The following is a 13,350-nucleotide window of genomic DNA, read 5'->3' on the forward strand; positions in this document are numbered from 1 at the left end:
AAAATTTTAATGCAGCCACAGGAAGAAGGCGGCTTGAATATGATTAACGTGCATGATTTCATGAAAAGTATGAAAATTACTTGGATTAAAAGATATACAGATCATAATTTTGGCCATTGGAAAATCCTTTTCGACTATTTTTTGAAAAACGTTGGTAAGGATTTTCTTTTTAGCTGTAATTTCAAGGGAAATGATATTTTTAAGAAGGTTAAACACGAGTTTCTTCGCAACTGCTGTTGTGCTTGGAGCGATCTCACCTTTGAAACCCCGGTGGCGAATTACGGTGATCAGATTATCTGGAACAACAGTTTTATCAAGATTAATAATGAAGTAGTTTGGTACAGGAAGTGTTTTAATTCAAATGTGCTTTATGTCCGGGATTTTTATGACATGTCTGGCAGGCCTCTATCGTATACTGCTTTTATTGCTAAATTTAATTGTCCAAGCTTCCCCTTTACTAAGCTGAATGGGATTATACATTCTATCCCACGTACGTGGGTACCATCCAGATACTCATTACAGCTGCCGAAGCAACCATGTAGTCAGCAGGTTATGTTAGCGCAACTATATGGTACTACTAAGATTTGTCAATATGCTTATAATAAATTTAACAGCCGTTGTATTGAGCAACCACGTGGTTGTTTAAAATGGGACAATGATTTTAAAGGCACCACTTTAAACTGGAGTGAAATTTTTGGTTCTTGTAGCAAGATTAGAGATACTAAATTAAGAAGCTTCCAGTACAAGTTTATCCATCGTATCATTACTACAAATAGTTTTCTTAGTAAAATTAACATTATTGACGACCCAAGTTGCAGTTTTTGTGGCGAGTCTACTGAAACTTTAGACCACCTTTACTGGCGCTGTAGCGCAGTTGGAGATATTTGGAACAAAATATATCTTGAAATCTTTAATTCAAAAGTTGAAGTTGAGTACGAACACGTGTGTTTTGGTTATGATTACGAGAACAAAATGAAATGGTATAGCCTGACAATGTTTTATGCCAAATATTATATTTACCTTTGCAGAATTAACAAAAGCGTTCCAAGTTATGATATTTTCAAGCATAAGCTTTCATTTTTCTTGAGTGTTGAAATGTATATACTTATCAATAACAAAAAGCACAAAGAAATTAAACTGCTAAGAGATTCTTTGCATTATTGATAAAGGAAATGTCCTTTTGGTGTCATGAAGCGAACTTTTTCTTTCTTTTCAACTTAATATGTTGTGCAGAAGAGATGGATGCAAATAAAAATTTCAAAAAAAAAAAAGAAAAAAAAAAAGATAATAATAATAATAATAATAATAATAATAATAATAATAATAATAATAATAATAATAATAATAATAATAATAATAATAATAATAATAATAATAATAATAATAATAATAATAATAATAATAATAATAATAAGCGATCAGTGTTGAGATACACACACACAGCCTTTTTTTTGCAACAAAAGTATTTTTTTACTTTGTCTTTGTTTACGTGAATCAATACCGTGAGGTAGGTAGGTGACAACATTTGCTACAAATGGAAACAGGTGTTTACACTACTTTCACAGTGGTTAGACATCCACATAAACATGGGTCTATCTTCATACGTTTTTGGTGAATAATTTGGAAAAACTGATGAAATTATGAGAATATTGACAAAGATAAATTTGATCTGTCTCTAAAACTAAATTGCGTTACGATTATGTTGACAGATATTAATGATGCTACGTATGGAAGTCGTAGAATGACCTTAAAGTGATTCCTTGCAATTGGGAGGATCCATGTGTGAAAAGGATAGGATGTGGACCCGGGGTTGTTAAAGCCGACTCCCTCGAAGAGGGGGGGGGGGTATAAATAAATATAAATAATTAATACCATATATTAAAGTGCTGTTGTCATGAAATAAAACATACTCAAGAGCACTGTACAAAAGAACCAAAACCTGGAATATAAAATTACCAAACTTAAGAAAACCTAAATGGGGTCCTCACCCCATGAAAAAATGTTTCCGGTGTAAAGTGGTGCATTCTGGGGAATATTTATACTATAAATATGGTCTTAATAAAAAATAAAAACATAAATAAAATAAAAGTAAAATAAAAACGTCTTTAATGCTATAAATAAGTCTACACGTAATGTTGTGCTAAGAACTATTGGTATTGTGTGTGTGTGGGGGGGGGGCGGGGGAGGGGATTGGACGCCCCTGCGTGGTTTAGCAGGACAGTCTATTTATATGGTAGTATAAGTTATGCCGCTATTTTAAGTTTATGTTTTAGTTTAGATACCATAATCGACAGTGAAAGAGAAGATATGCTTATTATATTATTATGGTATGAACTGCTTTGCAAATAAGAGCCCGAAGGTGCTTGGTCACAAAGATTTTGCGTTTTGACGAAATTGGTTATCACGCGATAAGTATAAAAGCATTCAAATGGTTGGTGTAAGCATTTCACATCATACAAAATTGACAACCCTTTACTTAGCCTTCAGCATTAACTCATGCGAGTGACCGTAGTTCCAAACAAGTAGATAAATCTCTCTATACATTGTCAGTTGTTACATAATAGTGTTAACGTGCAAGAGATGACGAAAGCACCATCATGCATTCAATCTCGAAGTTCTATATAATGTGTTTTTCTCAGTACTATTTATGTAGTAAATGCGTCCGATTTATGTTTTCATCTCGACCAAAACATTAAAAGAAAGAACGGGAAACCTTTCTTTTGGAGAAAAAGTACATTGTCATTCTTGTGTGATTATATACAATACAATAGTACCCAAAAAATGAACGATTTTAGAGTGAGGAACCGCCTAGTTCGTGTTTATAAATGGGATGCATAATGGTGCATTTCAGAACTAGAAGCAGGCCTAAACAATTTTGAAGAATGTTAAATATAATGAAGACGTTTCAGTATGTATATAACTGCACTTTTACTGTGTTTTTTTAACGTTTTATTTATGCATAAAATATTTATAAAATAGGCGACTACACCCAAATAATTATTACAAATCATCATAAACGACAGCATATATGCACGAAGCAGATTGACTGACACTTATATTGCTTTAAGAGTTGTACAATTATTACTGCCCCCTCCCCCCCCCCCCACAAAGAAGTTCATTCTCCATGAAGAATTTCATACGGATTGTATCCGAAAAGCTCAAAATCCAGAGAATAATATTGAATTAAAGATTTCAGATGAAGTATCGGAACTTCGCCAAATTCTCGACGAATCACTGATAACGCGTTCGATGCATGCACCTCTGGAAATGTAGCTACTGGTGACATCCCTGACCACTTTAACACGAAAGGCGCCTCCACTGCAAGATTTTCATATTTCCCAATAAAATCAAATTCCATTTCACAAACGTGAGAGACGATATGTTGTGGAAGCCAGTGATCGGATGTCTCGGTCAGTTGAATTTCATCACCTCTGTCATGAATGTAACGGATAAATTCAGTCAATGTGATATTCATTTGAGGAAGTGACGATCTAGGAAGAACTTCAAGCTTCTTGAATAGTTCTGGCGGACGATACCTTTTGATGATTGGGAATCCGTAAACGATCTCCCACGACTTCTGAAGATTTCCTCGGCTTCTGAACTTACTCAAGAATGCTGATAATAGTCTTGTGAATGGATTTCGCACAAACAGTACCTTCTTGTATTGGTCAAGCCGTTTTACTCTTTCTGTGTCATTGTATTGACTTAAAACACTATAGTTGACTCTGTTTTCACGATGGCTGTCTCTGCTTTTTCGAAAGACGCTCTTCCATGTCGAACAACTCACTTTCGGAATATAAGCAAATAGGATGCCATTGGTATCATCAACGAGCATGCGCTCTGTGTATGTTTTTGGTGGATTCGAGAGTCGAGTGATGTTTAATCTGTTGCAAACGCTCTGAATCTGGTTTAACCTGTATTTCTGTTCCCTCCAAATTTCCTGGTCGTCTGCTGCGATATTAGCTGCTTCTGTTCTCGAGACCTGCTTTGTATGACTAGAGGTCACTGAAGATTTAACACAAAAAAATGTCGTGAAAAGACACGAAATTAAATAAAAATTGGAATATATTGCAAAGAAATCAAATGAACTCTTCGAATTGTTTAAGTTTTAATATTATGAAATAACTTAACGGGAAAATAGAATATCCACTCGTAAAAGTCGATTCACATGAAGCATGCTCAGTTTTCTTCTTTAGGGAAGGATGGAGGGGTGAAGGGGGAGGGGAGGGGCAGGATGTAGGTAGTAATGAAGTTTTGAAATTATTATCGATGTCAAGTTTTATGAAACCTATATATATCTATATACTTTTGGCATGATAAAAATATTTTAAAGAGAAACCTCTGGTATTAAGGAAAGAACGAAGTTCGACCCCTTTACATTATAAAATGCTCACCTTTAGATCTAAATCTCGTTGTTATACTGGTTAAGGTAATTCCTCGAAAAACAACTAATTCCATCGTGAAGCTCGTAAACACAAAAATAACGAATATGACTTTAAGCTTATGCATGTTATTGAATAGTAGAGAATTTCAGATCCATGCAGTATCACAACAGTCTCTTTCACATTGAAACGTAAAACAGAACAATTACCAATAGCAGTAATTCGGAATGCGACTTGGAAGAACAAAAGAACAAGAACAAAAGAAGAAGTGGTAAAAACAACAACTATAATGTCCTTGTTGATGAATCCTTGAAGCTTGACAAACATGTGGAATCTGCGCCTATACAGCTGCCGATACCTTCTGCATTTAGTTTTTCTTCAAAATGCAACTTTCTGGTAAGAAATATTATTGTCCTCTGTTAATAAGGGGAGTTAAATCATACGAGGAAATTTAGCTGAATCACCGTGATGAAATCTTCACTTTGCTTTTACCAGATGTATTCAAAAAATACCACCAAATTTAAAAAGAAGAATCGTAACTTCACGATATAAAGTTCTATGTGTATATACGTGGTTTGACCTAATGATGCAGAACATTATGACCAGTATATTTGAGCACAGATTCCTTAAGAAATACCAACACAGAAATTGGTATGAAATGTAAAAATGTCGAAATGGCAATTCCGTATCCAAGCCACGCAAGAGTGTGTTAGATTTAGTTTAAACCATACACATGCACCGAGCGATGGCAAGTTTTGTTTTTCCACGAACTTATATATACTTCGAAATTCCATCAACACTGTATGTGAGTTGCATCTGCCAATATTACAAGGTTGCTTTCATCGTTTCACTTATATGATATGTATATATTATATATATATATATATGTGAATCCTCGGAATATGTGGAATTCAATATATTGATCCGTATCGTCACCTTTTCTCCATAGTTGCAAATCGTGAACTTTCGCCAGATTTCTATATATGTGTATAACAGACTAATGTTATTGTGTTGGATGATCAATAACTGAATTTCGCGACTATTGAAAGGAAGTACCGTATAGCCTATACTACTCCGTATTCGGTCTCAATCACATCTTTCTGTTATTTTGTGGAGCCATTTCCTAATAATACGGCGACAAACTTGATTCATGCGAGTACCTTTTATTGTGGTTATGCTTTCCCCCTATACATCACGGAATTTTAAATGGACTAGTACAAGTGTGCTTGTCATTGCATAGGAAGTCAGTCAATTGGCAGTAACAATGACGAGACTGAAGGCAATAATTGCTTTGTTATTTATCTCTGTTGTAGTGTTATCAACCAGTTACCACATCGTATTACGCAAATATGTGATAGAATTACCAAAGAGACAACACAAGCTGCAGGCAGGTAAGTTGGAATCCTGTTAAACAGAATAATTCTAGCCATCCTTATATGCCATCACTTGCCTTAACATGCCACAAATTGAGAGCTTCCTGGTGGCACACGAACAATTTTGTTTGAAAATAATCAGCATACAATTTCAGGATAGGAACATTAATTGATAACTTTTTCTGCTTTGCCGCTTTTGTCAAACTTTCCCTTGCCATTTATATAGAATTGATGTATGTTGATATCGGTGGTAATTAGATAGTCGGTGGTGGAGGTGAAGGGGTAAAAGGGGTGTGGGGGTGTTGGGGTCCGGGGTGGACTGATGGTTCAATTTATTCAGGTATAGGTCTCCTGGCCATGTCTAATATTAAAAAAAGGTATTCTTTTCGGGAAAAATTGCTTCGTTAATGTGAAGCTTTTCATGGTATGAGGTCATCGATAATAATAATAATAATTATCGATCAGTGTTAAAACAAAAAGATACACACTCCTTCAACAATTATGTGCAATGGCTTTGTTTACGTGGATCACTACCGTGAGGTAGGTGACAACATTTGCTACAAATGGAAACTATACTTTAAACTATACTTTCACACTGCGGTGTTTATACATTCATGGACGGTAGCCTACTAAACACATTGGCCTATCCAGGACTCACTTGTAAAGAAAACTAAAGGTTGTCCTTCGGACAACCTTGCCTTCATATTTGGTCGTCCGAAGGATTTTTTTTGGTTGTCCAATTGAAAGCACTTGGATTTTTAAAAATGGCGCGCCCTGCGCGAGAGCCGTACATAATACTTAAATCGATATCGATCTAGCCTTGTAGGTTAGTACGGTAACGTTAGGCTACGCAGGCCTAGTCTATATGGCCAGCTGAGGCTTAAGTCTTACTCTAAGTGACTAGTCTTACGGAAAACGGCAAATCTTTGCTAGAACTGTAGTTTAGAGTTATAGATACTTGTTGTGGTGTATGCCACTGTTCGTGATTAATCATGTTGTTTTGCTGGAATACTCTGGTATTGAAAAATGATTTCCGTGATCAGGCGCGGCGGAACGGAAAAATTATTGGGGGGGCTAATATGTGGAGACTATCTAAGCGGAGCGCCACCATCGGTTGGCGCGGAGCGTACAAGAAAATTTTGGGTTTTTCAAACCCCCCAGATGGCCGGAAACGGCACTTCCCGAGTGTTTTATGCTGCGAATATCTAGCCCTAAAACATGGGTCTCAAGCCTGCAATTTCTCAGATTGCACGTAAAAACATTGTAATTTGTATATTCGATGGTGTTTTAAGAGAGTAGCTATTACTCGACGTGTACTCGCAAAGACGTTTTTGAGTGTAGTAAATTACTACTTGCAATTAAATGCAATAATTACAAGGGCGTCCGAAGCTATTTTTTGAAAATTTTGAAAATATGCCTCCCAGATTGCAGGAAATGGCACTTCCCGATCTTGAAAACAAGACCCCTGCCATGCCAGAGTAGTCACATTTAGCCTACTTGCGGTCATCATTATTGAAATTTATTGAAACATATACCTCCAATATTTTTTCCATTTTTTAGTCCTACTTTTTTTTTTTTTGCGTCGTGAATATTGGTCCGGCGTTCGCCGGACCTGCCCGCCAGGCGCGGCGGAACGGAAAAATTATTGGGGGGGCTAATGTGTGGAGACTATCTAAGCGGAGTGCCACCATCGGTTGGCGCGGAGCGTACAAGAAAATTTTGGGTTTTTTCAAACCCCCAGATGGCCGGAAACGGCACTTCCCGAGTGTTTTATGCTGCGAATACCTAGCCCTAAAATATGGGTCTCAAGCCTGCAATTTCTCAGATTGCACGTAAAAGTCTGTAAAAACATTGTAATTTGTATATTCGATGGTGTTTTAAGAGAGTAGCTATTACTCGTAGTGTACTCGCAAAGACGTTTTTGAGTGTAGTAAGGGCAGTGGCGGAGCTAGGGGTATTGGTCGGGGGGGGGGGCAAGAATGGTCTGTAGTGGCGCTTTCGACACTATCTAAGCGGAGCGCCACCACAGGTTGGCGCGGAGCGTACAGAAATTTTTTGAGTAAAGTTACTCCCTAGATTGCAGGAAATGACCCTTTCCGGGCCTTGCTAATTTGCAGATAAACGGTGAATAAATAGGTGTCGTCGCCATTTTGTCGGAAAATTATACACCAACAGAATATGACAAATGTCAATAGGTATATGAGAGCGCAATAAAATAGTCAATAATCGCGAATAAGTTAAAAGTAGTGAAAAGCTGAAAAGGGCGCCAGCAGTCCATTTGAGTCCGTCAGGAGGGGGGGGGGTGGATCCGCCCCCTGACTGTATATATGGACGCTCCGCCACTAAGTAAGGGGATGTTGGAGAACTGGCTGAAATGAGGCAAGTCATTGGCCTAAGACGAAGTTGTGTTACGCTTACCGGTACTCACACTCACTGCTTCCACTTTTCACGGGGCGTGAAGACGCGATTGGGGTGACAATGTGGTCTATAGCCAGGGGACGGGCCGAGGGACCAGGGTCCCCCAGCAATTTCTACAATTATTACACCTATATAGTATACGTGTGCATCGGACAGATCGACAAGTATGCATTGAAAAATGGGCAGATGCACGTTTCGGAGCCTTGGTAAATATTGGGGGGGCTTATCATGCATTTGCCCCCTCGGCTTTTTCATTGGGGGGGCTGAGCCCCCCAAGCCCCCCCGGTTCCGCCGCCACTGCTGCCCGTACCGGCTCCGACGCCCCTGAATTAAATAAATGTCATAAGAAAAAACAGAAAGCATTTCTAAATGTCAACAAATGGGTAATTCCAAAACCATGTGCAGTTGCCAACAAATTTCTATGACCTAGCACTGTCATCATGTCATGAATGCATGTACCCTTATACAGTACAGGTGAAATGCTAATATTGTGTTTTTGTTCGTTTAATAATTGATTGCGTTTAAACATAAAGCCATGTTCCACGCCTTGCGTGTACTCGTAGTGTAAACGCAAAATGTTGATGAGTGTAGCGTTTAGCTTATTACCCTCTTATTTAAAACAATAATATTCGATGAGGCATGATACAGACAATCAATTATCATATTTAATTATTACACCTATATAGTATACGTGTGCATCGGACAGATCGACAAGAATGCATTAAAAAATGGGCAGATGCACGTTTCGGAGCCTTGGTAAATATTGGGGGGGCTTATCATGCATTTGCCCCTCAACTTTTTCATTGGGGGGCTGAGCCCCCCAAGCCCCCCCCCCCCGGTTCCGCCGCCACTGTCCGTGATCGTTTCCGATCATTTCCAGAGACAGAGGTTAAGCCCATGGTATACAGCACATACATGGCAGCAGCAAAAATGAGCACGCGGTATGCCCCCACGCACAGTATAGTACTGCATACACGTTGTACTCCAGCTAATTTGTCATACGTGCGTGTAGCGGTGCGGTAGAAAGCAAGCGTTGTCGCGCCCACCATGTAGGGTCGGTATTCAGTAGTGTACGAAGTATACGGTACTGTACATAATGTACAGTATACACATAGATACAGCTAAAGTGTAGGATTTCCCCCTTATTACGGAACGTACCAAAATGTGATTTATTTCTTACGTTGTTTCTAATATGATTGGAGGGCGATACACTTACAGCAAATAAGTTAGTCTTCCGTCGGGTAACTTTAGCAGGGTTTAAGGTTGTCCGAAGTAATATTTGGTCGTCTCGGACGATCGGACGACCGTTAAATTTGAGCCCTGGTATCTATTGTGAATAATTTGGAAAGTGAATAACTGATGAAATATAATGAGAATATTGACAAAGATAAATGTGCTTTGTCTCTAAAACTAAATTGCGTTACGATTATGTTGACAGATATGAATGATGCTACATATATGGAAGTCGTAGAATGACCTCAGAGTAATTCCTTGCAATTGGGACATGGGGTTGTTAAAGCCGACTCTCTCGAAGAGGGGGCTGGGGTGTATGGGGTCGTCGAAACTATTCGATATTTTCGAAGCACTGCAATTAGTAATCTTGGTGCTTTACTGCTTTCCAATTCAGTCATAGCCAGATATTACTTTGCAGCTTTCAAAAATTGTCTTTAAGATAAATGTCTACTGTTGGTTTTCTTACTGAAAATTCTTTTCACCTTCCACGTTCTAAGAGGTCGACAGCACTTTTTAACAGACAACGTAACGGTTCTTCGAAAACCAATTTAATTAGTATACTTTACCTATTGTTCCAATTTATAAAGTCAAAGGAGGATTTTGTGTTGTGTTTTCTACAGTTTGATCGTCCTCACAGGTTGCTTTTAAATTGCTTCTCTTCTCCATTTGAATAAGTTATTTGTCACCAGTTCACCGCTGAAGATGTTCCAATTTGGATCTCGAAAACCTGCCGTCTTCTTATCCTTTATTTAAAGAATGTGATTTCAAAGAATTCTTTGTATATGTCATTCGATTTATATCAAATTTATAATTTTTTCTTGGTTACCCTTCATATAGATACGAAAAACACGACGATGCATCCCTTACGAGAGGAAACCCCTCTGAGATCTGGACCATGGATTGAAAGCTCCTTGGTTGAATTAGGCATTTGGCAGGAGCAAGAAAAAAGGCGCGAAAAAGTCAACTCTATATGCACCCGGATGAATCGAAGCGTCTCTTTCCAGTTATCGTCTGATATGGTTTCAAGATTAATTGTGAGTGACAAGAGTAAATTATTGTTCAGTTTTATACCCAAAGTTGCATGTAAAACATGGAAAGAACTTTTAGTTAATATGATCCGAGTTCAAGGAGGCAACAAAAGAAAACCGATGATGAACAGTAATTGGGTTTTGTCGGATTTCGATCGAGATGGTAGAGAAAGGAGGTTGAAAGAATACAAGAAAGTTGTCTTTGTTCGGAACCCAATGGTGAGGGTTTTATCAGCTTACTTGAGCAAGCTGAAGAATTTTCGTGACTTACAGAGGCACTGGGAATACGCCTTTGGTGTCGACATTTTGCGAAAATATCGCCCGAATTCGACCCACGTTGTTGAGGAAGCGCTCTCGATACCCTTTTCACAGAGACCGTTCCTTAACGTCACGTTCGCAGAGTTTCTACAGTTCATAACTGACAGAGAAACTAACATCACCTTAACAGATTTGACGGATCACTGGCTACCGCAGCATATTGTATCTCACGTATGCGAAATTGGATACGATTTTATCGGCAAATACGAGAATCTGGCTGTTGAGGCGCCCTTCGTATTGGAATGGTTAGGATTAACATCAATTACAACATTCCCAGATATCCACGAATCGAATGCCGTGTTTCAAATGGCGAATGAATATTTAAACATACCCGTGGGTCATTTACAAGCCTTACTGGAATATTATTCTCAGGATATGGAGTTCTTTGGTTATGATGCAATAGATGATTTCTATGAAAACTTTAATGAAACTCTTCGACTACAAATGATGTCTACGATACCACGGTAAGGATGACCGACACAAACCATTTAACTCACCCACACGCACAAAGAAGAAGAGAATAATAATACCACTAATAATAAAACTGATAATTCGAACAACCGAGATCATTGCAATGTTAGTTGCATTAGAAAATCACATTCAGCTAATAAAATGGTGAATTATAGAAACCTTATTGAAATTCTTTCTCTCTGTGTGTTGACTAACACTTTTCTAAATCATAGAACAACGCTGCTATATATATATATATATATCTATATCTATCTATCTATCTATCTATATATATATATATATATGTATATATATATATATATATATATATATATATATATATATATATATATATATATATTATATATAAGAAATGAATGTGTATAGTGGTATGACAGATATATAGTAAATCAATGAAGAATAACACACCAGAAAAATTCCACTTCACGACCGGTTTCGTCCTGGGACTCATCAGGCGAGGTAGGAATTTCTGGTGTGTTATTCTTTATTGATTTACTATATATCTGTCATACCACTATACACATTCATTTCTTATTTACGGCTTGGCTTGCCTATAAAGAGTGGTAATTCTGTGTAAAATTGTGTAAAGATTGTCAGATTCAAAGCGCCAGGGGCGCACTCTGTACAATCTTAATACTTGGGTAATACGCCCTTAATGACAGTTATTCAAAGCCAATTTATACGCTTTAACACACCAGTAGAATCACTGTGGTCGAGTGGTACGGGCTTAGGTTCGTGACACGAAGATCCGGTGTTCGATTCCTACCTTCGCCTGATGAGTCCCAAAAGGACGAAACCGGTCGTGAAGTGGAATTTTTCTGGTGTGTTATTCTTTATTGATTTACTATATATATATATATATATATATATATACATATATATATACATATATACAGCAGCGTTGTTCTATGATTTAGAAAAGTGTTAGTCAATATATATATATATTGTTATATGATACATGTATCAATTCTCTGGTCAGTCATAATCCAAATCCCATTCATCCTTTAAGAATAATTAATTGTAACTATTAACCACATGTACTTAGCTTGTTAGTAATAAATATGTTGATAGAAAGCATTAAGAAGATTGCTTTGAAAAATCACGGAAATGATCAATCTCTCATAATGTTTTTATATATATTACATACAGCAATTAATCTTTTTTTATATTTCGTTTGGAGAACCTTCTTATTATCGACAAAGCTATATTATTATACCGAAATTTACACCGTTTCTGTTGAATAATAATTTTCTGAAGTGTTTTGCTTTATATTTGTTTGTATAAGTCTGGCTCTCTGTATCATTTTCTTTGCTATTTTTCATTTCTTTTAGAATATCGCTTTTTGCCGCTTTTATCGATTGTTGTATCGATTGGTTTGCTTACTGCAGTTACGGTATAAAGGCAGATGAAAATGAAGCTTATTAAAGCAATCGCTGAAACGATTTTGGCTGTGGATTTTGCAAGACTTTTTTTTTTATGTTACTCTCAATTCTTGTCTGAAATGATACTTCCAATATCATATCTGAAAGTTAATATTATATTTATGTGGAAATAATATTGCCAATGTTCCGCACCATAAATAAAACAAAAATAATCTTGTAATGTTTTGTTGTTGTTTTCCAAATCAATATTTTCAGAATTTTTTGAAATTTAACAAATTGTTGTTTTCAGAGGGAATAAACTATTTGTTACTGCTTTCACCTTAAACAGCTAATTTTTTTATGACTTGGTCAGTCTAACACTGAACTTTGACATTTTCTTAACTTCACCGTTGACCAAATTTAACATGTTAATCACATAATTAAATGTTTTCGACAAACCCATCATACGTTCAAGTTAATTCATTCCTTCCAAACGGAATGAAAGCAAAAAAACAAACAAAAAAAAACCACTTTTACATAATTTGATCTTTGACCTAGACCACTGAGTTCCCATAAAGTGGCAGTTTTTTATACCAATTTTGAAAAAAATCTGACCTAGCCGTTTAGGAGGAATGACCCCCCAAAATGGAACTCTCATCACCTATTCCAATATTACCAGGATGGACCCCCTATAGACATGTAAGTTTTCCACACAATGCATTTTCCTTGACAATCACCCGGTACAAACAGAGAACACAGTTACTGC

The 13,350-nt window shown here is 37.1% G+C and overlaps 2 protein-coding genes across 2 annotated transcripts; one reads left to right on the plus strand and one right to left on the minus strand.

Annotated features, from left to right (window-relative positions):
- Window positions 1-1,425: 1,425 nt before the first annotated feature.
- Window positions 1,426-5,191, minus strand: LOC139980921 (carbohydrate sulfotransferase 14-like). The gene is made up of 2 exons (XM_071992964.1): window positions 4,395-5,191; window positions 1,426-4,005 (listed from the first exon to the last, which is right to left on the minus strand). Exons 1-2 carry the CDS (start codon window positions 4,507-4,509, stop codon window positions 3,116-3,118), a joined length of 1,005 nt encoding a protein of 334 aa, XP_071849065.1. The 5' UTR covers window positions 4,510-5,191; the 3' UTR covers window positions 1,426-3,115.
- A 209-nt stretch (window positions 5,192-5,400) lies between these two features.
- LOC139980919 (carbohydrate sulfotransferase 9-like) lies at window positions 5,401-11,439 on the plus strand. Its single transcript, XM_071992963.1, has 2 exons — window positions 5,401-5,773; window positions 10,244-11,439. The coding sequence occupies exons 1-2, from the start codon at window positions 5,647-5,649 to the stop codon at window positions 11,218-11,220; spliced, it is 1,104 nt and encodes a 367-aa protein (XP_071849064.1). The 5' UTR covers window positions 5,401-5,646; the 3' UTR covers window positions 11,221-11,439.
- Window positions 11,440-13,350: the final 1,911 nt, after the last annotated feature.

This window comes from Apostichopus japonicus, chromosome 15 (assembly GCF_037975245.1).
Source record: "Apostichopus japonicus isolate 1M-3 chromosome 15, ASM3797524v1, whole genome shotgun sequence".
NCBI classification, from domain to species: Eukaryota; Metazoa; Echinodermata; class Holothuroidea; order Aspidochirotida; family Stichopodidae; genus Apostichopus; species Apostichopus japonicus.

Bases quoted from the DNA above. Each gene is read 5' to 3' on its own strand.
- LOC139980921 (XM_071992964.1), bottom strand. From the start codon at position 4,509: ATGCATAAGCTTAAAGTCATATTCGTTATTTTTGTGTTTACGAGCTTC. The intron at 4,006-4,394 runs GTGAGCATTTTA...TTAAATCTTCAG, and splicing joins AACGAGATTTAGATCTAAAG to TGACCTCTAGTCATACAAAG.
- LOC139980919 (XM_071992963.1), top strand. From the start codon at position 5,647: ATGACGAGACTGAAGGCAATAATTGCTTTGTTATTTATCTCTGTTGTA. The intron at 5,774-10,243 runs GTAAGTTGGAAT...CCCTTCATATAG, and splicing joins ACAACACAAGCTGCAGGCAG to ATACGAAAAACACGACGATG.